Source organism: Mesoplodon mirus, assembly GCF_964341445.2.
Source record: "Mesoplodon mirus genome assembly, chromosome: 11".
Taxonomy (NCBI): Eukaryota; Metazoa; Chordata; class Mammalia; order Artiodactyla; family Ziphiidae; genus Mesoplodon; species Mesoplodon mirus.
This window is the reverse complement of record NC_138987.1, coordinates 45,243,523-45,267,825: the sequence shown is the minus strand read 5'-3', so window position 1 is coordinate 45,267,825 and position 24,303 is coordinate 45,243,523. Positions and strand designations below refer to the sequence as shown.

Here is a 24,303-nt window from a genome sequence, read left to right as displayed (position 1 = left end):
CACCTCCCTCGCTGCCCTCCACACGCAGCCATCACCCCCATCACCCCCTGCTGGTGGCCGCGCCCTCCCATGTGCCCTGCCCCTCGGCCTGCACCGCCGTGTCCGTCTCCAAGAGGACTGTGTGTCAGCTTCATGACTGGCCATCCCCCAGTGTGGACTCCCCCAGGCCTGGGCCAGACAACAGCAGCCCCCAACCTGTGCTGCTCATTGGCCTTGCTGAGCCCACTGGACTCCACGCCCCCTCTAGGGATTCGGGCCCCCCCCAGGCCTGGGACTGGAAGCTCCACCTCCCCCATGGCAGACGAGAGACCGGGGAGAGCCTGAGGTGCGCTGGGGTGTGGCCAGCGCCTGCGGCCCTTGGGTGCTGTGGTCGCCCCTTCCCAGCAGGGACCCCTGGGGCAGAGTCCCACCTGCAGGTGCCCTATCCCAGTGCCCAGGTGAGAGGGCCCAGCTCGGGCTCGGAGAGCACAGGTGCAGCAAGGGGACAGGTGGATGGTCACTGGTGCCAGGACAGTGGGAGACGTTTACAGGGATGGCGTGAGGCCTGGTGGGGGGGACAGGAGGCCAGAGGGGCTGGTGGAGCGTGAGCGAGGGGAGTGTGGGGGGGTGGACACGGGGCATTCACTGGGGGGCAGCCCTGGGGGGCTGGAGCAGAAGCCGTGGTCTGACTGCCACACGGACTGGTGGGAATGGGCTGGGCTGGGCTTCGGGGGGTCCATGCAGCCTTCTTCCCACGTGACAACCTGGCCCTGGGGTTCACAACTGACATTTTCTCCAGCTTAGCCCCCAGGGTCCCTGGCGACACTCACTCTGGTGGCCCACAGGTGGGGCCCTGAAACTCACCCAGTTAAGGTTCTGATGGTGCTTGCAAGCCTGGGGTGGGGGTGGGAGCCCCTTGGGGACAGCCCGGCTGTGCTGCCTCGAAAACCCCCACAGGCCTGGGGGCTCCAGCAGGACGGGGCAAACTCCGTTCTAAAGGTCCACACGCTTCCAATGAGACAAACGCACACCTGTTGTCTGCCCAACTACCTTCAGTGGCCAATTTTATTATAAAGAACGGTATCAAAATATACAAATCTGTGTAAGAACAACCCGTAAATGCAGCTTTAAGGGTCAAATAAGTATCAGCCATTTCAGTGAAAGCAGCTTCCCCTGGAGCAACGGTGTGACATGAAGGGCCACATCCAGGACGACAGTCTGAATAATTTAAAGGGCGGGTGTGACTTCTGACGTGGAGGCACATCATAAATCTTCATGGGACAGCGGCTGTGTTGGGCTTGCTTCTGTGACTTCTGTCAGAAAACAAACAGATCGGTCCGTAAAATCCTAGCACGAAAGGTCCTGAGGACGCGGCCACGAGGCTGGCGCTGGGGCTGTGGTAACGCGTGGACAGGCTGCCCATGGCCGTGGGGTGGCGCCAGGCTCCCTCTGGATGCAGCAGCCCCAAGCACCCCACGGCTGGGGTGTCCCGACAGCACCCCAGAGCCGCCACACCACTATGGGAGAGACGGGCGATGGGAGCCAGTGAGGTGCCCCCAGCACCAGCTGGGACGAGACAACAGCCTGCGTGACGTGTGGGGACATAGGGTGCGTGGCTGCGGCCCCTCCGCGGCCCTCGTTGACCGTCAGGCCCCTCAGTTCCTACAGGCCGTCTACACGTGGATTAGCTTCTCTTTATCCTGCCGGGACCCAGGGAGCTTCTGGAGCCTGAGCCAAGTCTTACTGCTTTGGGAAAACTCTCAGCCATTGTCTTTTTTTTTTTTTTTTTTTTTTTGCTGTACGCGGGCCTCTCACTGCTGTGGCCTCTCCCGTTGCGGAGCACAGGCTCCGGACACACAGGCTCCGCGGCCATGGCTCGCGGGCCCAGCCGCTCCGCGGCATGTGGGATCTTCCGGGATCGGGGCACGAACCCGTGTCCCCTGCATCGGCAGGCGGACTCTCAACCACTGCGCCACCAGGGAAGCCCAGCCATTGTCTTTTTTAACGTGGCTTCTTTCACGTTCTCCGTGTTGTTCTAGAACTTGTATGAGACGACTGTGGGAAGAACTGTGTCCCCCCCAAAAGACAGGCTGGCATCCTGATCCCCGGTGCCTGTGAACGTGACCCTACTTGGAAATAGGGTCCCTGCAGGTGAGCAGGTTAAGAGCAGCTCACTGGGGTGGGCCCTGACCCAGTGGCTGGCGTCCCTATAAGTAGAGGGAACTTCGGACACAGGCTCCAGGGAGAAGGCCATGTGACAAACAGAGGCAGAGGCTGGAGGGACGCAGCTGCCAGCCCAGGAACGCCAAGAGTGACAGCCACCAGAGCCAGAAGAGGCAGGAAGGATGCTCCCTGACAGGCTTCAGGGGGAGGCAGCCCCGCCGACACCTTGATCTCAGACATCCAGCCCCCAGGACTGGGAGACAATGTGCCTCTGGGGTTGAAGCCGCCGGGTCTGTGGCGCTTTGTCACGGCTCCCAGGAGCCCCCGTGGAGCCGTCTGCCCCTCCCATTGCCTCCCTGCACGTCTGTCTCGGCCGGACCCAGGGGCTGCTTGGCTGGCGGCCCGTCTGCTGACTTTCCTTTGCGTCTCCCTCCCTCCATAGAAGAGGGAGCCCCCCGGGGCTTCATCCCCATAGAGGACTTTATGCCTTTACGCACTTGTCTTCCAGGAACCCCAGCTCCCATCATCCCAGGGCCACTTTTTGTGTGAATTTCTTAACTTGGGGACAGGTGGCAGCGCACCCAGGCCCCGCAGCCGAAGGCAGAGGGCAGAGGGTGGCCGTGGGACGAGCGGTCACTCACCGGCCCCCGCCGGCCCCGTCTGCACACAGACGTCCTCGGCCTCCTCAAAGCCCTCGGGGCACACGCAGACGAAGCTCCCGGGCGTGTTGTAGCAGTTTTCGTTCCTCCTCAGACAGGGCTTTTCCGCCAGCGAGCACTCGTCAATGTCTAAATTAAAACATTCCCCTGACTAGGTGACTTCGTTCCGCAAACATGCACGTCGGGGATCAAGGGATTCGCACGTCAATGATTCACTCACACACAGAAAGCGCAGAGATGGAACCATCCCATTAGAGAAAGGAGACAGGGGAGGATTTAACAGGAGCCCCAGAGCCAGGCCGTCAGGGGCGGGAAGAAGAGACGGTCCAGGCAAACGTGAGGGCGGGAGCCCAGTGGTTCTCCAGCCGGGTTCCAGCCGGGCTTGACTATCGAGGTGGACGTCCAGCCGGAGCCCGCAGGCCCTCACTCAGCCCCCACCCCCATGGGCGCGTGAGAATCGGAGTCTGCAGCCCAGGGTCCCGTCCCCACCAGCACGCATGGCCTCTGGGAAGGTTCCCGCCCCCGAGTTGAACACAGATGTGCCCACTGACCTGTGCACTGGCCGCTCTCTTTCGAGTAGCCGGGGAGGCACTCTTTGCACTGTCCAGGACCCTTCCCCGTGCAGCCCACGCAGGTAGAATCACATTCTGGAAACAAGAGGGGAGGGAGATGACGACATGAGACCCCTGTCCTGTGGGCAAAGCGTGACCGGAAACCACACACGAGATGGCGGAGGCTCTGCGGCCGGGAGAGCCCAGTGTCCCCATCCTGGGGGTGGCGGGGAGCAGACAGCGTGTGCTTGAGGCAAAGTGCGGACTTGCTGTGACTGACCTACTGACCATTGGCACCGTGTCGCTAAGGGACCTCGGTGCAGGCTGGGCTGTGGAAGCAGCACTGATGGGGCCCCTCCATGACCTCTGTCACGTGAAGGGTGGGGGACAGCATCTTTTCTCAGACAAAACCCGCCTCCAGCTGTGACACTGCTGACTCACCAGCTAGGAGCTTGGTGCCAACGACAGCAGAGAACCTGTGATGCTTTGGGGGCGTCTCATTGAAGCTGTGTGTCCACAAACATGGGGACAGGATGGTATGGCCACGGACACGGTGATGGGGCGCGGGGTGGGGGGGAAGGCGAGAAATCGGCACCACCTTTCAACCTGTCGGGGGGGAGGGTGGCCCTAAAATCCACATTCCCTTGAACTGACCAACTTGGAAACTCATCCAAAGAAAATAATGAAGAATGTGAAAAGCTTTACCTACAGGGGTCTTCAAAGTTTGTAACTGTGGGAAACCGTGTCTGACAAATATTCAATGATACAGATTGTTGAAGAAAACTGTGAAATAACAGCATGCTCCAAAAAAATTAACACGGTGTACAGAAATGTGACGTGCAAAGGCGGTCACGATACTGTTGAATGAAAAACAAACAGGTAACGAGGCGCCGCTCAGATCGACAGGCTTGCCAGGGGCCCCTCCCCAGGGAGTGGATGGTTGTCACCTTTTTTCAACTTATCTGAATTTTCTGATTCTTCTTCAGGAAACATCTATCACTTGTGTTGCTGTCTTAAATGTTTTAAGCAGGCAGAGTGTACAGGGGTCGTGCCGACAAACCACAAACACCTGGGGGGACGAGGCGGGTGGAGCCGCAGGCCGGAGGCGCTCACCCTGGCATGCGAAGGAGCCGCTGACGTTCTCGCAGTACTGCTGCTCCTTGCAGGGGGGCGGCTCTGCCGTGCATTCGTCCACATCTGGAGAGGACGGCACAGCTGTGGGCGGCAGCCGCGCCCTGACCACTGGCCAGAGGGGCCGCCGTGGGGAGACACACAGTCAGTCATCCTCGGGGGCCTCCATGTGCAGGTGGGACCAGCGGCTGACCCGGGAGTGCTTCCCCGGGGCCTCAGTGAAGCTCCAAGGTGGGGCTGGGGGGGCACCACCCTCCCCACTCAATTTGGGACGTGAGGCCCCCGACTTGCCTGCGGCTGAGCAGCTGTGAGGATGAGACCAAAACCGAGGCCCTGGCGGGAGGACGGCAGCCCGGCGGCCACCCACCCCCCGCCCCGCTGCCCTCGCCAGCACCGGGGCCTGAGCGGACTCGGGCAGGGCCGAGGTGCTGGCGGCCGGGCTGTAGGGCAGCATTCACGGGCTGCAGCTCGAGGAGAAGACACCCCGGGAACAGGCGGGGCCCCAGCTGGCCGGGCACGGTGGACAGGGAGAGCCACACGCCACGGCTAGGGCCTCCAGACTGAGGGGCCATGCAGAGTCCACCACAGTCAGAGGCTGCCCACGCCCTGCAGTGAGCACTTGCCGGCCAGAGCCCCCCACCCCACATCTGTCTCTGTTATGAAACCAGGGCCTGAGGACACACGATTGGGCCTAAGTCCCAGGCTTCCCTCCCGGGCCCTGAGCCAACAGGACCACCGGGGCCACCTGATGGCAAGGACGGGAGACAGGGGCCACCTTCCCAGCCCAGAGTCCAGGCCACAGAGGGTTCACGTGCAGCAACCAGCCCACAGGCAAGATCGCACGTGGGCAAGCCCAGCCTCCACGCTGTGACCCGTTAAAATACAGCCTGGAACGTCAGAGGCTCCTTCCCCACGAGTCAGAAGGGGGCAGAGAGCAGGAGTGGGGTGTCCTGAGGGTAGCTGGGGGCTGCGCAGACACCACGAGAGAGTGGGGGGATGGGGTCGGGGAGGGCAGCCCGCCAGCCTCACCTACGCAGGTGTCGTCCTCCCGCGCCCAGCCCACTTCGCACTGGCCACAGTCTCTGTTGGTAGGGCCCGTGCACGTCTTGCAGGACTCGTCACAGGCTGGAAGGCAGAGGTGGGACGGCCGTCAGTACGTGGGGATCCCGTCTCAGGAGTGAACTCGATGCAAAGGGCGTTTTGGAAATTAGGAGCTGACATTCATAGGGTGAAAACAAAAACCGCAAACCAGCAAAAAAATCCCAGAGGAGCAAGATACGTTCAACAACAGAGAAACCTGCTCGTGTGATTCACAGCATCCCTGGACTTAACGAGAGAAGAGAACACACGGGGATTTCCACGCCCAGGGGTGATAAAATTCTTAGCAAACGAGGACTCCAGAGGAATTGCTCGTAACCTGGCAGAGGTAGCCTCCCAAATGCTGGAGCCCACACCCAGCTGGGTGTGTGCATGCCGCCCGCCAACACGCGTGGACGTTCTGGGCCCGGGAAAGGCCTGGGGGTAGGAATCGGAGGGGCTGGCCTCCCAGGCACCCAGCACATTCTCCACGGGGATGCCCTAGGGAGCGCAGCCTCACCGCCAGCCCTGACGGGAGAATTCAACACAACTGCTGACGCCCAAAAGGTCTTCCTATACATCAGTGACAACCAACGAGAAAACACATCGAGACAAGGTGCCACTCGTGGCTTCCTCCCTGGATTTACACATCTACACCCCGTCAGAGGACGCCATCCTGGGCTGACGCAGGCTCATGAGCAGGGCATGGGCCTCCCCAACCAGAAGGGAGAAGCGTGCCCATCACAGCTGGGAAGGCTCCATCCGTGCAACCCCACGGGCCCATCTCAGAACTCACGGGGGTGCCCAGAACAACAGCCAGGGCACCTTTGAAGACCCAGGTGGGAGAGCCCACGTTACCCGACACCAGGGTGACCAAGACGGCGTGTCCTCTACACGGGGACCTGGGGCCAGGAGGTCACACTGCATGGCCTCCGCTGTCCTGGTTCTCACCTGGGCCACCTCCCCACCCTGCTGGTGCCCTGACATGGCCAGACTCGGCCCTGCCTCTGCTCACTCCGAGACCCTAAGCCTGAATGACAGCGGGGACACCAGCCTCTGATCCCCGAGTTGCGCCCAAGGACACCCGAGCCTCCTGCTGGGACAGCCGCAGGGAGAGCAAGCTCGGGCCAGACACTCCAGGTGCAGGTCTGGGGCCCCGGGACCAGCGCGGATGTCATGGAGCTGGAGGTGCCACACTGTCCACCCTCCGAGCCCTTCTCCAGAAGGACATCGGGGGTAAGCAACTCACACTTCCTTCTTGGGGCTTGTTTGGGGACAGGAAGCGAGACCATCCCCGGATGCTGGTCCTGTCACGTCCCTTCTTACATCGTACAAGGGCCCACGCCTTCCCCCTCAGCTCCCAGAAGCCTGGGTCAGCGGTCACCGGGTCCCCCTCCCGTCTACACAGGCAGCTCCGGGTACCTGAGCAGATGCTGTGCGTCTCGTTCCTCAGTGAGTTGAAGTAGCCGTCCATGCAGTCGGCGCACAGCGGTCCCCGGTACCCCAGGTGGCACTGGCATGACCCGTCGCCCTGTCTGCTGCCGTCTCCGCTGCAGTGGCCGTTCCCACTGCAGGGCCGCTCGGACCCACCCTGGCACGCTGCGGGGACCCCGAGCCCGCTCAGAGCGCACCCCGTGACACATTCCTAAAAACAGCTCTCTGCGTCTCGCTGAAACCCCAGCCCTGCTTCACCCCTTCTGTCTGGGAACATAGGAGCCCCACACTGGCGAGGTGTCTGGAGGAGGTGTCGGCTTGCCTCACCCAGGAAACGGGGCCAAGGATGGGACAGTGAGGACCCGCGCTGTGACGCCACACCAGCGGGACAGGCAGGGGCAGCCTCGGCCAGAGTGGGGCCTGAGCGCCAGCATCGTGCCCTTTGCCCAGTTGATCCACATGAACATTTTGGTGACACCTAGGCGGCAGCCATGGCTTCACTCAGTCTCTTCAACCCCGGAGGCTGGACGCCCCTGGCCCCGGCCTCTCACACGGGCTTCGCTGCTTATGGGCCACCTCCCCACACCCAGAGGGCAACACCCAGGTGGGCGACCAGGGGGTCTGTGGAGCCCTGAATTAGGAGCATACTTGGGACCAGATACCCAGGGGTGAAGATCCCTGCAGCTGGGAGGAGGCTGCACAGGGCCCACGTTCCCACCCGAGCTCCTGCCCAGCCGGGAATCACGACAGGGTTAACCGGAACCACACAGGACGCTCACGAGTCCCCGCAGAAAACTTACCCAGGCAGTCTGGCCCGTAAGTTCCCGGAGCACAACAAACTTTCAGTGTTTTCACACAAAACCATTCAAATAAGTCAGGATACTTCTTCTTCCTGAGGATTTTTTAAAGTGTTCAATAAATCTCACGCGGCAGATTTCCTCAAGACAAAAACACAGTTGAATATGTAACGTGCTTCTGAGTATCGTGGGATCTGGGAGACGAGAGTCTGGGTGCCAAAAGACTCTTGCAGCTGACACCCTCGTCTGGATGGTCACACTTTGGTGATAAAGGATGGGAACACGGGTACGGAAGAAAACAGGTGTGTGGAAACCCCTACGATTTTTGTAGCTTGTAAAACCTGACATCACTTCAAAAGCCAGGAGTCGCTGGCACTGGTCCCCAGGGACGCAGGCACTCACAGCCGCAGCCACCAGGTTTCCAGGAGCCCCTCGTGCTCCTCCAGCAGCTGGTTGCACTCGAAGTCGCTGGTTCCACACAGGCCCTCCATGATCTCCAGCAGGCGGACCTCGCTGAAACACAAGGCCGTCAGCACGGCGAGGCCGGGGCAAGGGGCACCTCAGTGGTCAGCGTCCATTCCCCAGGGATGTCCCGAGGCCCCACCTGCTGCCAAGCCACGACTACAGTGGCACTTCAGTGAAAAAAGGCCCTCAGCAAACACCCAACTGGGGCCGGGGGTAGTCAGTGCCAGGCAGAGAACTAACCGTGGAGGGTGGGGCTGGTCAGGGAGGCCTGTCCGTCCTCACGGTGGGACTTTGGGTGGGTGTGGGGTGTGCCAGGGGAAGCCCTGCAATGGGGCCGGAGGAGGCCGGAGCTCGGTGGTGGGGAGGGCAGGAAGGATTTACTCCACCTATGTTTTTAAGAAACCACCGTGTCTGCCGAGTGGAGGGCGAATGGGACAAGTGTGCAAGCCAAAAGGCCAGCCAGGAGCCAGTGCACCAGCCCCAGGCAAGGACAGGTGACAAGCCCCAAGAGACGCTCTGTGTCTGTCAACGCCGCTCTGTGTCCGTCAACACTTCCAGGAACACGTCAGGCACCAAAGGCAGGCGCTGGGCCAGTAAGAGCAGGGCGCCCACCTGAATTCATACTTGGACAGCGTCTTTTCCTCCCAAGCCGTGTTTCCACCCCCAAAGTTCTTCTTTGCTGTGTCCACCATTCCCTGCGGGGAGACGGCCGCACAGGGCTCAGCACTGCTGCCTCACCCCGTCCATGGTGAGGTGACCGGTCTATGGTGGAATGACCCCAGATCCATGGTGGGATGACCCCATCCATGGTGGGGCAACCCTGGGTCCCTGGTGTGGTGACCACAGTTCACGGAGGGGGTAACCCCAGTAGACGGCGGGACAACCCTAGTCCATGGTGGGGTGACCCTGGTCCATGGCGGGGCGACCCCGGCCAGACCCCTGGCCTCGTGTCCCCGCGGGGTGATCGGCTCACCTGGTTGAACTTGTCTACCAGCTCCCGGCATCGCTTGCAGGGCGTCGGCTTCTTGGTGGCCTCGCCGGGCGACAGCAGCATCAGAAGCAGCAGCCCCAGCACGGCCGGGGCCGGCGGGCGCATGGCGGGCCGACGTGGATAGCGCTGCGGAACGCGGCCGCACGGGTACTGGCCGAGGTCCAGGGGGAACCAGCCGAGCGCTCCGGCCTCCGGCCGCCCACCGGCTCCGAAGCGGCGACCGTTCCCGGGGCTACCTGACGGCGCCGGCCGGGGCCCCGCCCCGCGCCAGCCCTCGCATCGCTATTGGTCGGCTGGGCTCGCCCCGTCCCCATGTGGCCCAATCCAGGCTCGCCACGAGAGGCGACCAATAGGAAGGCCCCGGGTCAGCGTCCAGCCGGGAGGGTTGGACACAGGGGGCGTGGAGATCCGAGCCCTCCCCTCGCGCCGGCCTCTCGCCTGCACCGCCCGCGGAGGCCATCTTTACTCCGGGCAGAGAGGGCGCCCGCCGCGGCGGCAGCCGGGGTTTAGTGGCCATGTTAGGTTCGGGCAAGGGCGTCGCCTCTATTCTCGGTTTCCGCCGCCCGACTTCCGGCTGAGGGCAACCCAGGCGGACCCGCTTCGAGGGACCGCGCCGTGGGCTGGCGAGGTCAGCGCGCGCGGCTGGGGCTCTCGGGACGGGCTGCGGGGACCCCGGGCCGGCGCTCTCGCGGTGCTCCTTGGGCCTCACCGTGCGTGTCCACGCGGGACGACCGCTGGGCTCCTCACCTGGGGGCAGTCTCCTCACCTAGGGTTGGGGCTCCGCGCCTGGGGCCTGATGAGTGTGTTTCTGGGGTTCCAGACATCTCCATATCCCCACGTGCCCGACGCAATTGGCACTGGAACCCGTGGTTTAAGTTAGGAAGAACGAAGGTGGGCATTACGTGGTTTCTGGTAGGACAGAACTGCCAGAAGGAAGCAGTACAAATGATAAGAGTTTTCTCTGGCCGAATTTGTACTAGTTTCCTTTTGTTTCCAGCCAGGGATTAATAACGTGAACATCTGACTTGACCAGTTTCAGTAGAGACCTTAGAATCCGAATAGACGGGGACAAGAAGGCCTTTGCACCTAATCTGAGAGGTCACCATCCTATAAACGACATGTTTTAAAGTCGTGGCCTGTTTTAGCCTGTGGGTACCTCAGATTAACCACCCGAACAGCTGCAAGCAGGTGTGGACCAGTGCAGGTGCGTCTGCTCACCGTCTCGGGCCCGGTGGGCGGGTTGACCATGGTTTCTGTACTTGCTTATGTCCTATTTGTCTCCTCGTGGTCCCGGGTGGGCATGCAGGGTGCCGGTAGCGCCTTCCAAAATAAGCTGCTTTGCCAGTTGGTTTCTGCCCTTGGTTATCAGCACAGAGCACACTCTTATCTGGGTGAGAAGCTCCTGGGGCCCGGAGCGGAGTTTGGCAGGTACCTTTTCACCCCACAGCTCGTGAAATAACAGAGTCTAGATCTTTCCACAGGGGAACCTCCTCTGGGCAGAGGTGTGGAGTGGGGTGTGCAGGGACTGGCCTGGGACAACTGTGAGCCCGAGCGAGGTTCCTGCCACGGAGCGCCTGCGCAGCTGCTCCAACCGCCTGGCCTTAGAGATGCTTCCTAGTTCTTTAGACTCTTTTCCCCCTCGAACAGTAAGAGGAACAGAGAGTAGTATATGAACGTTCCGTGGTCTCTTCGGCTTCACTGGAAATTAAAGCGTTAACGTTTCTTTAATGAAAATGTAAACTGGTGTGATGAGATCCACGCTTAGTTTTTATGAATTTCTTCTTCAAGTAGTTTGTTGAGCACCTGCTATGCGCCAGGCTGTGCTGATACAGCAGTGAATCAGCCCTGCCCTCAGGCTGTGAGCCCAGCAGGGGAGACAGATGCCCCCTGTGATGACCAGAGTCCATCCTTGCTGAGGTTACAGTGGGCAGCGGGGGACAAAAAAAGCCCGCCCTTACATTTGGTAAGGGAAAAGTTCGGTTACTTCCCCGGGAACTGCATGTTATTTTGGTAATTCTTAATTATTAGAGCCCTTTGACACCCTTACTTCCCTCACCTCACCACCACCACCATATCAAACAGGATTCCTGTTCCCCCTCAGTTGTTGATTCCCCACTTGCTATCTTAGGAGAGTACAGACTTCATACCTCTCCCTCGAACCAAAAAGTAGTTTTAACAAACAGTAAGCACCATGGTTCTCTCCTTTCACTTCTTGCCCTTCTGGTTTTGATCAAATAAAAGCAAACCTGTTTTCAGACAAGCCAGAAACAGGAAGAGTTTGCCGTCTTCCTTCCCTCGCCAGATTGAAAGATGGAGGTCTTCCATGAGTAGGAACTGCCCCAGACACTTCCATGGTTTTCTCAGGAAGCTTCGTGCCATGGGGTACCCCCCAAAGTCCTGTTGGTGTTTGGGTGGTCCATTGCAGGCACATCTGTCTGCATTCCCACCCCCCAGGAACACACTCTTGCTTTCTGCCATCCACGTGTTTGTGCTCACGACCAGCGTGGTGCTCCCCAGGGCTCTAGGAGGCTCGGGGGGTGAAGTTTAGAACACAGCGGGGGGGTGTCCGCGGCTCTGTCTCACCATCCTTGGGGTGCAGGGCTTCGCTGGTGCCCCGAGCCCTGCGCCTCACCTCCTGTCCTCTCGTGGCTGTCCCTCTGCAGTTCTCCAGGCGCACCCCTCCCGCCCTCCTACTTCACAGCCTCCCGGCCCATCTCCCTTGGCCAGTACCGTGCGGGCCGAGCCCAGCTTGTTCCTAACTCTCCGGCCAGATTTCAGCTTCTTGAGCACGGGGGTCGTCCTGCTGCCCTCCAGCGCTGGGCTGGCCCAGGGCCCGGCTGCACAGTGGACTAAACTCGGGTTCTGCAACTCACGTCTTTCTTCCTGGAAAAGTATTCACACAGCTTAAAGCGTAAGAAGACTGGTTAGAGTACGAAAGCTTCTCTAGCATGATTTTTCTTTCAACGTTCTATTTTGATGTGTTTTCGGATTACAGAAACTGCAGCAGTTCAAAGGATTCCCATTACCCTTCAAACACATTTCCCAGGTGTTAACTCGAGCGTGAGTTTTGAAGCTAGGGGACCTGCGTCTCCATTCTCTCAAAACGATTCGAGTGGCGGTGCCGACGGTGGATGAAGGTCCGTGAGGCTGACGTGCAGAATGGCCGGGAAGAGGCCGTCGGGCCTGGGCAAGCAGCGCCGGCTCCTGGGGCTGCTGGTGGCGGTAGCCACCGTCCACCTGGTTGCCTGCCCCTACACCAAAGTGGAGGAGAGCTTCAACCTGCAGGCCGTGCACGACCTGCTCTACCACCGGCTGGACGTGGAGAAGGTGAGTTCCCGCCCAAGCCGTGCATTGACCCCCACTTCCTGGGGCTCTGCTGACCTGCCCTTCTCCCTGCAGTTTGACCACCTCGAGTTCCCTGGCGTGGTCCCCAGGACGTTCCTCGGGCCGCTGGTGATCGCGGCACTCTCCAGCCCCGCCGTTTACGTCCTTTCACTCCTGGAAACGTCTAAGTTCTATTCTCAGCTAGTAGGTAAGGGGGTCTTCAAACGGGGATGGGGTGGAGAACTGCAGTGTTGTCAGAGGGTCTCAGTCACCCAGGTTGAGGGTCCCACGTGCAGGAGGGTCCACCTGTTGGAATCTCGGCCACTCGGCAGAGGGACTCAGAGCGGGGACAGCGTCAGCCTCGCCGGGCTGTGCCCTCGTGACTGCAGTGGGGGCCGAGCCCCGTCCCCCGGGCAGAGGCAGCACGTTTCCCAGCTGAGTCAAACACATCTCATGGCTGGTTGGTCCTGCCTGTATGGAGAGCTTTACAAATTGCACATTCCTGGGGAAGAAGCAGTTCTGCTTCTTGAAAGGGCAGATGAGGAAACGGAAATCCACCCTCGCTCTAGGCTGTTGTGGTCACATAGCGGGGGCCAGGAAGCCTTGGACGGGAGAGTTGGGGGCCACGTCTGAGCATCAGGTCCTTGGTAAACGTGGCCCTGGAGGCACTGGCCAGGTGGCGGGGCCACTGGGGTCAGTGCCAGGCTGTCGTCCTGATGCTCCTGCCCTGCCCAGCGGCTGAGTGCTGCAGGCCCCTGCCTCGGGGCCACCAGACACAGTGCAGCTTCAGGATCGGGGGGGCCAGGGTCTAGGCTGTCCGTCTTCCACGGCCAGCCCATTTTTTTCAGTTTCAAAAATGTTTAATAAACGATGTGACAGGACACAAAATGTGGCCCGCCACACTCAAAAGAATTCAGTTAATAGCGAGTGAAACACAAAATGAACAAATTCACCTAATGCTAGTTTCAGTGAAAAATATACTGTCACTTTATTTATTTTTTTTTTTGCGGTACGCGGGCCTCTCACTGCTGTGGCCTCTCCCATTGCGGAGCACAGGCTCCAGACGCGCAGGCTCAGCAGCCATGGCTCACGGGCCCAGCTGCTCCGTGCCATGTGGGATCCTCCCGGACCGGGGCACGAACCCATGTCCCCTGCATTGGCAGGCGGACTCTCAACCACTGCGCCACCAGGGAAGCCCTACTGTCACTTTAAATTAATGTATTTTAGTTTCATTCGTTTTACGTGTCTATTTTTTTTTAATTGAAGTGTAGTTGGTTTACAATATGGCATTGTATCATGTACAGCAAAGTGATTCAGTTATATATATATATTTCAGATTCTTTTCATTATAGGTTATTATACTGAATATAGTTCCGTGTGTTATACAGTGTATCTCTCTTGATTATCTATTTTATATCCAGTAGTGTGTATCTGTTGATCCCAAACTCCTAATTTATCCCTCTCCTCCTTCCTCTTTGGTAGCCATAAGTTTATTCTCTGTCTCTGTGAGTCTGCTTCTGTTTTGTATGTAGATGCATTTGTGTCACGTTTTAGATTCCACACATAAGTGATACCATATATTTGTCCTTCTCTGTCTGACTGACTTTGCTTAGTTTGATCGCCTCTAGGTTCCTCCACGTTGCCGCAGTGGCGCGGTTTCCTCCGCTGTGGCTGAGCACTCTTCTGCTGTGTACACCCAGCCCGTTTTTAGTACCGAAGGCAGCTCCCCTCCCTCAGGGCCCTTTCGAGACCCCGTGGTCACTAAGGGCCCTGCCCCGCCGCTGTTGCACACACGGCGCCCTCTCTGTTCAGTCAGGGCCGTCCTGGGACTCGGCGTGATCTTTGGACTCTGGACTCTACAAAAAGAAGTGAGGCGGCAGTTCGGGGCCACGGTGGCCGCCCTGTTCTGCTGCGTCACGGCCTCGCAGTTCCACCTGATGTTCTACTGCACGCGGACGCTCCCCAACGTGCTGGCCCTGCCCGTGGGTAAGTAGCCACCCGGCCGGCCTGCCCGGGGGTCCCTCTGAGGTGTCTGCCCGTCGAAAGCCGCTCCCCACCAGGCGTCTCAGAAACCCTGCGAGGGGAGCAGGGCCGTGTCCTCGGTGCTGGACTGAGGCCCGGCTTCCAGGGCTCAGCTTCTCTTGAGCAGGACTGGAGCTGGAGCTGGTCCGCAGAGCTGGGCGGAGAGCAAGCCACGTGCAGGGCCGGTGGGGACGCTCCGGGAGCCTCGGGAGGCCAAGTGCGGGGAGCAGGGACCTTGGCGGGACCGGGCGGGAGAGGCAGCCGGCAGGAGAGGGGAGGAGGCGGCCAAGGTTGGCGCTGGACGTGCGAGCGCGAGGCTGCGGAGGAGGCGGGAAGCCACGTGGACGCCGGCGTCTGGGGCCGTCTGGCCTGCGGAAGTGGCTCGGGCTATGTCACAGCGCAGGACGTGGGCTGGGCAATGGGGGTTGTCACGGTGCAGCCTCAGGCCCGTGTTGGCGGGTCTGGTTCTGAGAGGTGCTGGCTGGCTTCTGGAGGGTTCCGTGTGGCTTTCCTGAGGAAGGAGTAAGTGGCCTGCCTCTTGGCCTGTGCCTTGTAGTCCTGCCAGCCCTCGCAGCCTGGCTGCAGCAGAGGTGGACGCGCTTCATCCAGCTCTCGGCCTTCGCCGTCCTGGTCTTCAGAGCTGAGCTGAGCCTGCTCCTGGGCCTGGCGCTGCTGCTGCCGCTCTGCCTGCGGAAGGTCTCGGTGGCCCGGGCCCTGCGCTGCGCCGTGCCGGCTGGGGTCCTCTGCTTAGGTGAGTCAGGTCACCGTGGCCATGCTGTCTGGAGCCTGTGCTTTCTTTGTCTTGTTTTATGGAGACGAAACTCGGGAGGTTTTCTTATTTTTGTTTTTCGTTAAATGAAATTACCTTCACCTTCAGTGGTGTTAAGAAAAACGTCTCGGTGCAGGTCCCTGGCTGCTCTGCCCAAGGGTCCCCCACCCCCTGCTGCCCGGGGCCTCCACCAGGGGCTCTTCTCCTCATGTGTCTCAGCCAGGCTGGGCGGCCATGAGGGACCTGCGTGAAGAGGCTCGTTTGGGGGTAGGTCCCGACGCCTCAGCTCCTTTACGTGAAGCTGCTGGTGGCTCCTGGTTTCTGTGCTGACGGGGCTGCATCTCAGGAACATCTACCTGTGACCAGGACTCCGCGGCTGCCGTTCAGCCAGCCGCGTCGAGATCCAAGCTTCCCAGGCGGCCGTGTTCTTTCCTGAGGTCTTCTTTTCTTAGGACTGACGGTGGCCGTGGACTCCTATTTTTGGCGCTCCCTCGTGTGGCCAGAAGGAAAGGTGCTCTGGTACAACACCGTCCTGAACAAAAGTTCCAACTGGGGCGTATCCTTCCGGTGTCTGCACAGTGGCCCACGGGGCGGGGCTGCGCGATGTGCCACTCTCCTCTTGTGTCCGCACATGATGGAGCATGGCGGCTGCTGCAGCGCCAGCACTGGCGCCTTCTTCCCCGCAGTCTGGGCCTCCCCTGGTCCAGTGGCCGCCACCCGGTGTCTGTAGCCGAGGCGTCTCCTTTGTCCTCGTGATAGTCTGCTTTCTTTCCACATTTTATCCTGGGGTTAAACACACGCAGATAGAATACTGAGCCCCAAGTGGGCCCATCACCCTGGGACAATCTGTTTTTACAGTGAAAAATGGAGGGAAAAGTTAAAGAACTCTGCGCAGCCCCCTCGCCATCCGCGGCCTGGCTCTGGCACCAACACCCGAGAGGGGAGGAGGTGGCCGAGGTTGGCGCTGGACGCGTGTGAAGCGGTCACGCCGTGGCCCGAGGCGCGGGGGTCCCGGGTGTTGCCGGCAGGGGCGCCATCAGGGCTGTGTCTCCCGCACGCTCCTGGCTCCCGCCTGAGCTTGGCCCGAGGACAGGCGGCTGTGGCTGGCGCGTGGCCTCCTTAACCCTCCTGCCGCAGACCTCACCGCTGCTCTGGTACTTCTACTCGGCCCTGCCTCGCGGCCTGGGCTGCAGCCTGCTCTTTGTGCCCCTGGGCGCCGTGGACAGAAGGGCCCTGGCGCTGCTCGTGCCGGCGCTGGGCTTTGTGGCTCTGTACTCGCTTCTCCCGCACAAGGAGCTGCGCTTCATCATCTATGCCTTCCCCCTGCTCAATGTCGTGGCCGCCAGGGGCTGCGCCCGTGTGTGAGTGCCACCACCGAGACGCTGCTGCCTGGGCTCCCCTGGGGGCGGTTTACTGGTTCACAAAGGGGAAGATGCTTAGGGTAAACCAACGCGTTTAACTGGGCGGCTGGCCAGGCTTTGGTCAAGGGTCCAGCCCGAGTCTACAGGGCCCGCAACTGGCCTGTAAAGGACAGATGGTGAGTGCCTCGCTCCGTGGGCTTCGCGGTCCTGCCTGCGCATTGTGACAGCGGCCTTATCCCGTCCGCTTCACCTACACGCAGGCAGCGTGGTGTTTGGCCCGGAGGCTGCGCTCTGACCCAAGTAATGACATGGGATGCTTGAAAATGTAATATAAGTTTTAAATTGGCATCTGGGTGGAATTTCAGAGACAGCTTCGTGTCTTCCTGCTTGGAGATGACTCTCGCTCAGCGACAGCGGGTGGCGGGTTTCTGCCCCTAACGATGCTTTCTGCTCTGCTGCTGCCGTTGCCTTTCCACGAGGTGCGCTGTTCTTTTACAGGCTCAACAATTACAAGAAGTCCTGGCTGTATAAAGTGGGGTCCTTCCTCGTGATAGGACACCTCGTGGTGAACGCCACATACTCGGCCACAGGCTTGTACGTGTCCCACTTCAACTACCCTGGCGGTGTGGCGATGCAGAGGCTGCATGAACTGGTGCCCTCCCACACAGGTAGGCGCTCGGCCCTCCACTACCGGCTGCGGCTCTGGCCAGAGGTGCCGGATTCGCAGCGCTAACCGAGCAGACGCGGTTTCCACAGATGTCGTTGTGCACATCGATGTGGCCGCTGCCCAGACAGGTGTGTCCCGGTTTTTGGAAGTCAACAGTGCCTGGAGGTATGTCCTCGTCTCGTGCACGGGCTCCCGGGGCCGCCACAGACCCCACGGTGCACAGCCTTGCTCTCGTTTGCAGGTATGAGAAGAGAGAGGACGTGCAGCCTGGCTCCGAGCACATGCTGGCCTACACGCACCTCCTCGTGGAGGCTGCCCCCGGGCAGCTGGCCCCCTACCGGGACACGCACCGGGTGCTGGCCAGCGTCCCAGGCACAACCGGGCTGAGCCTGAACCTGAGCAGGCTGCCCCCCTTTGACGTGAACCTGCAGACCAAGCTGGTGCTTCTGGAGAGACTTCTCGGGCCTTCCTGAGGAGGAGGAGCCAGAGGCCCTCCAGGACATTGGTATTCCGACAGACGGGCCGAGACGGGAAACGCGCAGAGGACCACGGGTGTGCCCTCACGGGGGCGCGTCCACAGCCACAGTCGGGGCATCCACGTCCACGCTGCCCACTGCTTGTGAGAACGAGGGGCCTGGCACCCCTGCCAGGGTGACGGTGGGTGGGATGCTGTTTACCGTCCAGACCGAGTGCTGTTCACGGCAGCAGCATGTGGATCTTGCCCGCGGAGCTGCTTTTGGGCAGCGGGCTGTGGCCTCTCGGCCCCTGAAAGGTTGTCCCCTTGGGGCAGCGTCACCACAGAAACTCAGCACGTGCTGGACTTGTCCCCACCAGCACCCAGCCCTTGGGGCGGGGCCTCCTTTGTGGTCACAGGCAGCCGTTTCCATTTCAGATGAGGCTTTAGGAGATAAACGCGTTCAAAAAGAGTGAGAATCAAATTGTAAATGTCTTCTTATTGTTGATCTCAGGTGATGCTTCCAGAGACTGCTTCCACCTGGGTTTTGTTTAAGTGATGTGGGCACTTTCCCCCTTTGCTGAACAGTGTTTACTGAGTTCCTGACACGTGTCTGACTTCACCAGGCACTGAAGACGATGCAGGGAACTGAGTGTGCTTTGCCCACGTGCACACACACTGTGTACATGCACGCACATGCTACACACGTGTGCGTAGAGACAGGCAGTCTTTCCTGAGCCATTCCAGAGGGAGTTGCCTGCACCTGGCCTCCGGCCCAAGTGCCTCGGTGCCTTGGAAGGAGGTTGCGCTTCCTGAACTTTAGTTACTGTTTTTTCCACCGAAGCTGACAAGCAGTCTGTGCGGGCCCCTCCCCAAACCTCCCCGACACAGCGCCCACTGGTGATTCCTGCTGCGGCCGCCCGCCGCTCAGCAGGCTCCCACCTTCCCCCGTTGCCTGTTTCTCATGAGCGTTTGTAACTTATCTGTCATCGGCAGTTCTCAGTGTTTAGACGTGGCCCCCGGTCATCAGCCTGCACGTGTGGACTGCTGCCGGATCTCGATGGGCCGTGAGCCGCCCTGTTAGTTGCCTTGGTATTCAAACTGCAGATTCACCCGGGGGGCCTGTCAAGCTGTGCTGTCCCGGCTGCATGCCTGTCGTTAAGGTTTCGAGCACTTCCCTGCTTCCTGGCACAGGGGTCCCACCCAGGCTCCTCAGGCCTCTCTTGTCTCCACCCTGGAGCCGGCTGTTGGGAGGCCGGGCTCCCTCTGGCAGCGGCTGGTTTCAGAGACCGATATCTGGGTGCACAGTTGCTCATTGCTATCAGGATGCCCGTGTTTCTAGGCCCTTTGGAGAGAGGGAGGACAGGCGTGCCTGCACATGGGCACATGCTTATGCACGTGCACAGGTGTGAGAGGTCACAGCGCCATGCTGACACCTCCAGTTCCACCCCATCTCTGTGGGCGTCTGTTTGCCTCCCTCATTCCACGTCTGCATGTCCTGTCCCCGCAGTGAGAATCCTGACCCCGACAACATCAACGTACGTTTGACCCATGTCAAGGGACACCGACCCCCATGCAGTCGGAAATCCGCATATAACCTTTGACTCCCCCCCCCCAGGCTTAATTACTAATAGCTCCTGTTGAGTGGAAGATTTACCCATAACATGAACGCTGGATGACACATATCTTTTTTTTTTTTTTTTTTTTTTGTGGTACGCGGGCCTCTCACTGCTGTGGCCTCTCCTGTTGCAGAGCACAGGCTCCGGACGCGCAGGCTCAGCATCCATGGCTCATGGACCCAGCCGCTCTGCGGCATGTGGGATCCTCCCGGACCGGGGCACAAACCCGTGTCCCCTGCATCAGCAGGTGGACTCTCAACCACTGCGCCACCAGGGAAGCCCATGACACATATCTTGTATGTTACATGTCAGGTACTGTATTCTTTCAATTATGTAAGCTACAGAAAAGAAAATGTTAATTAAGAAAATCATAGGGGAACTTCCCTGGTGGTCCAGTGGTTAAGACTTTGCCTTCCAGTGCAGGGGGTGTGGGTTTGATCCCTGGTCGGGGAGCTGAGATCCCGCATGCCTCGCAGCCAAAAAACCAAAAACATAAAACAAGCGATATTGTAACAAATTCAGTAAAAAAACTTAAAAAAATCATAGGGAATTCCCTGGCGGTCCAGTGGTTAGGACTCTGTGCTTCCACTGCTGGGGGCCCGGGTTTGATCCCTGTCCAGGTAACTAAGATCCTGCAACCTGTGTGGTGGGCCAAAAAAAAAAAAAAATCATGAAAATATTTGTAGTACTGTACTGTATTTATCAACATTATGAGTTTTCGTCATGTTTCCAAGATGAATAGTACCTACATCATTATTGTCTTAGACGATACAAAAGGCTGTAGATGTTACACATATAACTAATACTAGACGTCAGTAATGAAAAGATGATGTGAAAAATTCACATTTGTTTACAGGTACAATGATATGTGCATTGATAATGAAGCAGCAGCAACATGATTGCTTTATGGTTGCCTAGTGTGATCGATACGATCACTTCCAGGTAGCCCAGCCTATACACTAATGGGTGGATCGTCATAAAATTTTTATGGCATATAGTATTGCAGTCATATTCATAATACAGTATTGGGAACATGGTTACATTAAAAAAAAAAGAACCTATAATGATAGACTTACACAGTTTCTCCAATTACGAGTCAGGGAGGGAGGGAGACTGTACCTAATTCTTTGAAAGCAAAGTTATAAAACAAAACCACATGGTTAATTTTATACTTTGTATCACTCAGCTTATGCCTATGTGAGGATGGACTGTCCACTTCAATATGTCTTTTACACGCTGTACAGCTGTTAGATTTTCACATCAAGACACACAACAGAGAGGTCTCTTAACCGCAGCATGATGATTGTTTACTGTTCGTTAGGTGGAGGTGGGTCGTCACAAAGGTCTTCATCCCCCTTGTCCTCACGCTGAGACTGAGGAGGAGGAGGAAGCGGAGGGGTAGGTCTTGCTGTCTCAGGCGGCAGAGGTGTGGGGGTGGAAGCAGGGGAGGCCGGTGCACTCGGTGAACTGGGCAGAAATACATCTCTGCCCGACTTTTTTGCTTTCTCATTTCTCAAAAGTGTTTCTATATACTACCAATCCTTCCACCGTTTGCTTTAGCTTCAGTACCCGTATCATAAGGATCCATATTGCAGAACAAGTCAAAAGTTGTCTTGACTCATTGGAACCATTCTGCCAGGCTGTCTGATGTCAGTTTGTTTCCTGGCGCTGCTGCTTCTGCGCCTGTCTCATCGTCTGCCTCTGGCTCAGGAGCCCTCATCTACCTCCGTCAGGTCGTCTTCTGTGGGCTCCTCCAGTGTGCTGACTAGTAGCCCTTGAATTTTTTTTTTTTTTTTAGACTGCGCCACGTGGCTTGTGGAATCTTAGCTCCCCAACCAGGGATCGAACCCAGGCCCCTTGTAGTGGAAGCTCGGAGTCCTAACCACTGGACCACCAGGGAAGTCCCAGTCCTTGAATTTCTTGAAGACCCATATCTCAGAACCATTCACCCCCCCGCCCACTTTATTTGCCAAACCCACAAAGTCTTTCATGATTTCCTTGATTTATTTTTATTTATTTATTTATTTTTGGCTGTGTTGGGTCTTTGTTGCTGTGCGTGGGGTTTCTCTAGTTGCGGTGCGTGGGCTTCTCATTGCAGCGGCTTCTTGTTGCGGAACATGGGCTCTAGGTGTGTGGGCTTCAGTAGTTGTGGCTTGCGGGCTCTACAGCGCAGGCTCAGTAGTTGTGGCGCACGGGCTTAGTTGCTCCGCGGCCTGTGGGATCTTCCCGGAACAGGGCTCGAACCCGTGTCCCCTTCACTGGCAGGCGGATTCTTAACCACTGCGCCACCAGGGAAGTCCCCCATGATTTCCTTGATTGAGTCTGTCGTAAATCCTGTGAAGTCATGCACAGCATCTGGACAGTTTTCTCCAGCAGGAATGTATTGTTTTGGACTTGATGGCTCTCACGGCTGGTTTTTTTTTTTTTTTTAACAACGATGGCATCCTCAGTGGTATGATCCTCCCCGACTCTCAGACTTACACGACGTTCTCTGTATCAGGGTTCTCTTCCACAGCGTTGATGATCCTTTCTATATAGTGTCGTGTGTCATGAGCCTTAAAGGTCCTATGGCCCCCTGACCTAGAGACTGTATAGAAACATTGTGTCTGGGGGCAAGCAGACCACTTCAGCACTTCAGCGCCTTCGGTGTTGAACTCATGGGGTTCTGGGCAGGCAGGCGCGTTGCCTAGTATCAAAAGAACTGTAAAAGGCAGTCCCTTCCTGACAAGGTGCTCCCTGAATTCAGGGACAAGGAATCGATGGAACCAATCCAGAAAAAGTGTTCTAGTTGCCCAGGCCCTTTTGATGTCCAGTCAAAAGACTGGCAGCTGCTGTTCATCTTCTCCCTGCAAGGCTGGGGGTCAGCAGCTTTACAGATGAGCACAGTCCTGGCCATAAACCCGACCGCATTTGTGCAGGATGATAGAGACAGCCCATTCCTTCCTGCCTTAAATCCTGCTGCTTGCTTCTCCTTACTGATGAATGTCCTTTGTGGCATTTTTTCCCAGAATAGGGCAGTTTCATCTGTATTAAAAACTTGTTCAGGCAGATGTCCTTTCTCCCCAGTGATTTTCTTAACAGCGTCTGAGAACTTGTCTGCGCTGCCTCTCCCATTATCTTGACTTTTTTTTTTTTTTTTTTTTTTTCTTTTTCAGTACGCAGGCCTCTCACTGTTGTGGCCTCTCCCCTTGCGGAGCACAGGCTCCAGACGCGCAGTCTCAGTGGCCGTGGCTCACGGGCCCAGCCGCTCCGCGGTATGTGGGATCTTCCCGGACTGGGGCACGAACCCGTGTCCCCTGCATTGGCAGGAGGACTGTCAACCACTGTGCCACCAGGGAAGCCCTATCTTGACATTTTAAAAGCCAAATCTCTTTCTAAAATCATCAAACTATCCTTTGCTGGCATTCAATTCTCCAGCTTTACAACCTTCGCCTCCCTCTCCCTTTAAGTTGTCATATGATGACTTTGCTTTTTCTCGAATCATTAGATTCTATATAGGTGCACCTTTCTTATGGCAATCCTGCGCCCGCCTAAAAGCTGCTTTTTCAAATAAAAATAAAAAGGTGTTTCACAAGAAGTGCAAGGTTTTCTGCCTGCTGGTGTAGCTGCAGTGCCAGCTTCATGGATTCCCTTTTCTTTTTTACATTCATCTTGAAGTGGCGGCAGCCGCAGCTGCAGACCTCACTCTGCAATGCACATCAAGCCATTCATCTTTTTCTCTTCACGTCTTGCCTTTTCTCTGCGTCTTGGGAGTGCTTGCAGCGTTGCCAGGGCACTTCGTGGGTCCCGTGGTGGTGGTCAAGGTTCATGGTGTTGCACTAAATACAATGAAAAAATCCGCAAGAACCACAAGAGATTGCGGTTTACTGGAGAGACCACCCGCTCCAGAGGGGGTGAGCACACACAGCGTTCTAGGCGGATGCGGGGAACACGTGCTCCGGAAGCAGCAGCAGGGGTGGCTGCAGCATTATTACTGTAGGTGCTACAGTTAATGCATGCAGTGAGGACTTCATATGGCATCTTTACGTTGGCTTCCTTTCTCTGCACTTCAAATGGAGCCATGTGTTGTGTGCCTCAGGTTTTTTTTTTTTAATAAATTTATTTATTTTTGGCTGCATTGGGTCTTCATTGCTGTGTGCGGGCTTTCTCTAATTGTGGCGAGCAGGGGCTCCTCTTTGTTGCAGTGCGCGGGCTTCTCATTGCAGTGGCTTGTTGCAGAGCACGAGCTCTAGGCACGCGGGCTTCAGTAGTTGTGGCACATGGGCCAGTAGTTGTGGTGCACGGGCTTAGTTGCTCCACAGCATAAGGGATATTCCCGGACCAGGGATTGAACCCATGTCCCCTGCATTGGCAGGCGGATTCTTAACCACTGCGCCACCAGGGAAGTCCTGTGCCTCAGGTTTGATACATTTTAGCTTTATATCATAAATTCATGTATGTTTTATGGTAGTAAATGATAAAACAGACTAACATCTACATATGTTTTATGCATTCATGACACACCTTTTTAATTTTTTCAATATTTGTAGGCTACATGGTTCATCTGTGAGTTTTTTGAAGCTGTCGAAAGTCTCCAAAAACTTTTCCAATGTATTGAAAAAAATCCATGTATGAGTGGACCGTGCAGTTTGAACCTGTGGTGTTCAAGGGTCAACTGTGATTGCTCAAGATGATAAATAGTTTCGGGATCCCTTTGCCATACAAACAAGACGTCTGGATTCATGCACTTTGCTCCCTTGCCCACGACTGTCAATACTGCATTTATAAATTCCTTGGATTACCCATCTCAGTTTGTTACTTTTTTCTTTTGATTCACTTTTCATTTACTTTCAGCCCTAGG

At 57.5% G+C, this 24,303-nt stretch overlaps 2 protein-coding genes across 9 annotated transcripts; one reads left to right on the top strand and one right to left on the bottom strand.

The window, feature by feature from the left end:
• Window positions 1-1,002: 1,002 nt before the first annotated feature.
• Window positions 1,003-9,488, bottom strand: CRELD2 (cysteine rich with EGF like domains 2). 5 transcript variants are annotated; one of them, XR_014295305.1, is made up of 10 exons: window positions 9,230-9,488; window positions 8,869-8,951; window positions 8,194-8,304; window positions 7,795-7,886; window positions 6,983-7,159; window positions 5,513-5,608; window positions 4,422-4,549; window positions 3,353-3,448; window positions 2,784-2,930; window positions 1,004-1,292 (listed from the first exon to the last, which is right to left on the bottom strand). XR_014295305.1 is itself a non-coding variant. In XM_082635895.1 (10 exons), exons 1-10 carry the CDS (start codon window positions 9,350-9,352, stop codon window positions 1,243-1,245), a joined length of 1,059 nt encoding a protein of 352 aa, XP_082492021.1. In that variant the 5' UTR covers window positions 9,353-9,488; the 3' UTR covers window positions 1,004-1,242. The 5 variants fall into 5 exon arrangements, 2 of the variants coding, with proteins under 2 accessions (XP_082492022.1, XP_082492021.1); XM_082635895.1 differs by having other exon boundaries at window positions 4,466-4,549; XR_014295307.1 differs by lacking the exon at window positions 1,004-1,292 and adding an exon at window positions 4,058-4,209 and having other exon boundaries at window positions 2,883-2,930; window positions 3,353-3,958; window positions 4,300-4,549.
• Window positions 9,489-9,820: 332 nt separating this feature from the next.
• On the top strand, window positions 9,821-18,345 carry ALG12 (ALG12 alpha-1,6-mannosyltransferase). Of its 4 annotated transcripts, none has more exons than XM_082635676.1 (10): window positions 9,821-9,875; window positions 12,243-12,574; window positions 12,647-12,779; window positions 14,384-14,557; window positions 15,150-15,344; window positions 15,815-15,918; window positions 16,500-16,723; window positions 17,222-17,391; window positions 17,480-17,555; window positions 17,632-18,345. In XM_082635676.1, the coding sequence occupies exons 2-10, from the start codon at window positions 12,407-12,409 to the stop codon at window positions 17,861-17,863; spliced, it is 1,476 nt and encodes a 491-aa protein (XP_082491802.1). In that variant the 5' UTR covers window positions 9,821-9,875; window positions 12,243-12,406; the 3' UTR covers window positions 17,864-18,345. The 4 variants fall into 4 exon arrangements, with proteins under 4 accessions (XP_082491802.1, XP_082491801.1, XP_082491800.1 ...); XM_082635675.1 differs by lacking the exon at window positions 9,821-9,875 and adding an exon at window positions 9,916-10,451; XM_082635674.1 differs by lacking the exon at window positions 9,821-9,875 and having other exon boundaries at window positions 12,209-12,574.
• Window positions 18,346-24,303: the final 5,958 nt, after the last annotated feature.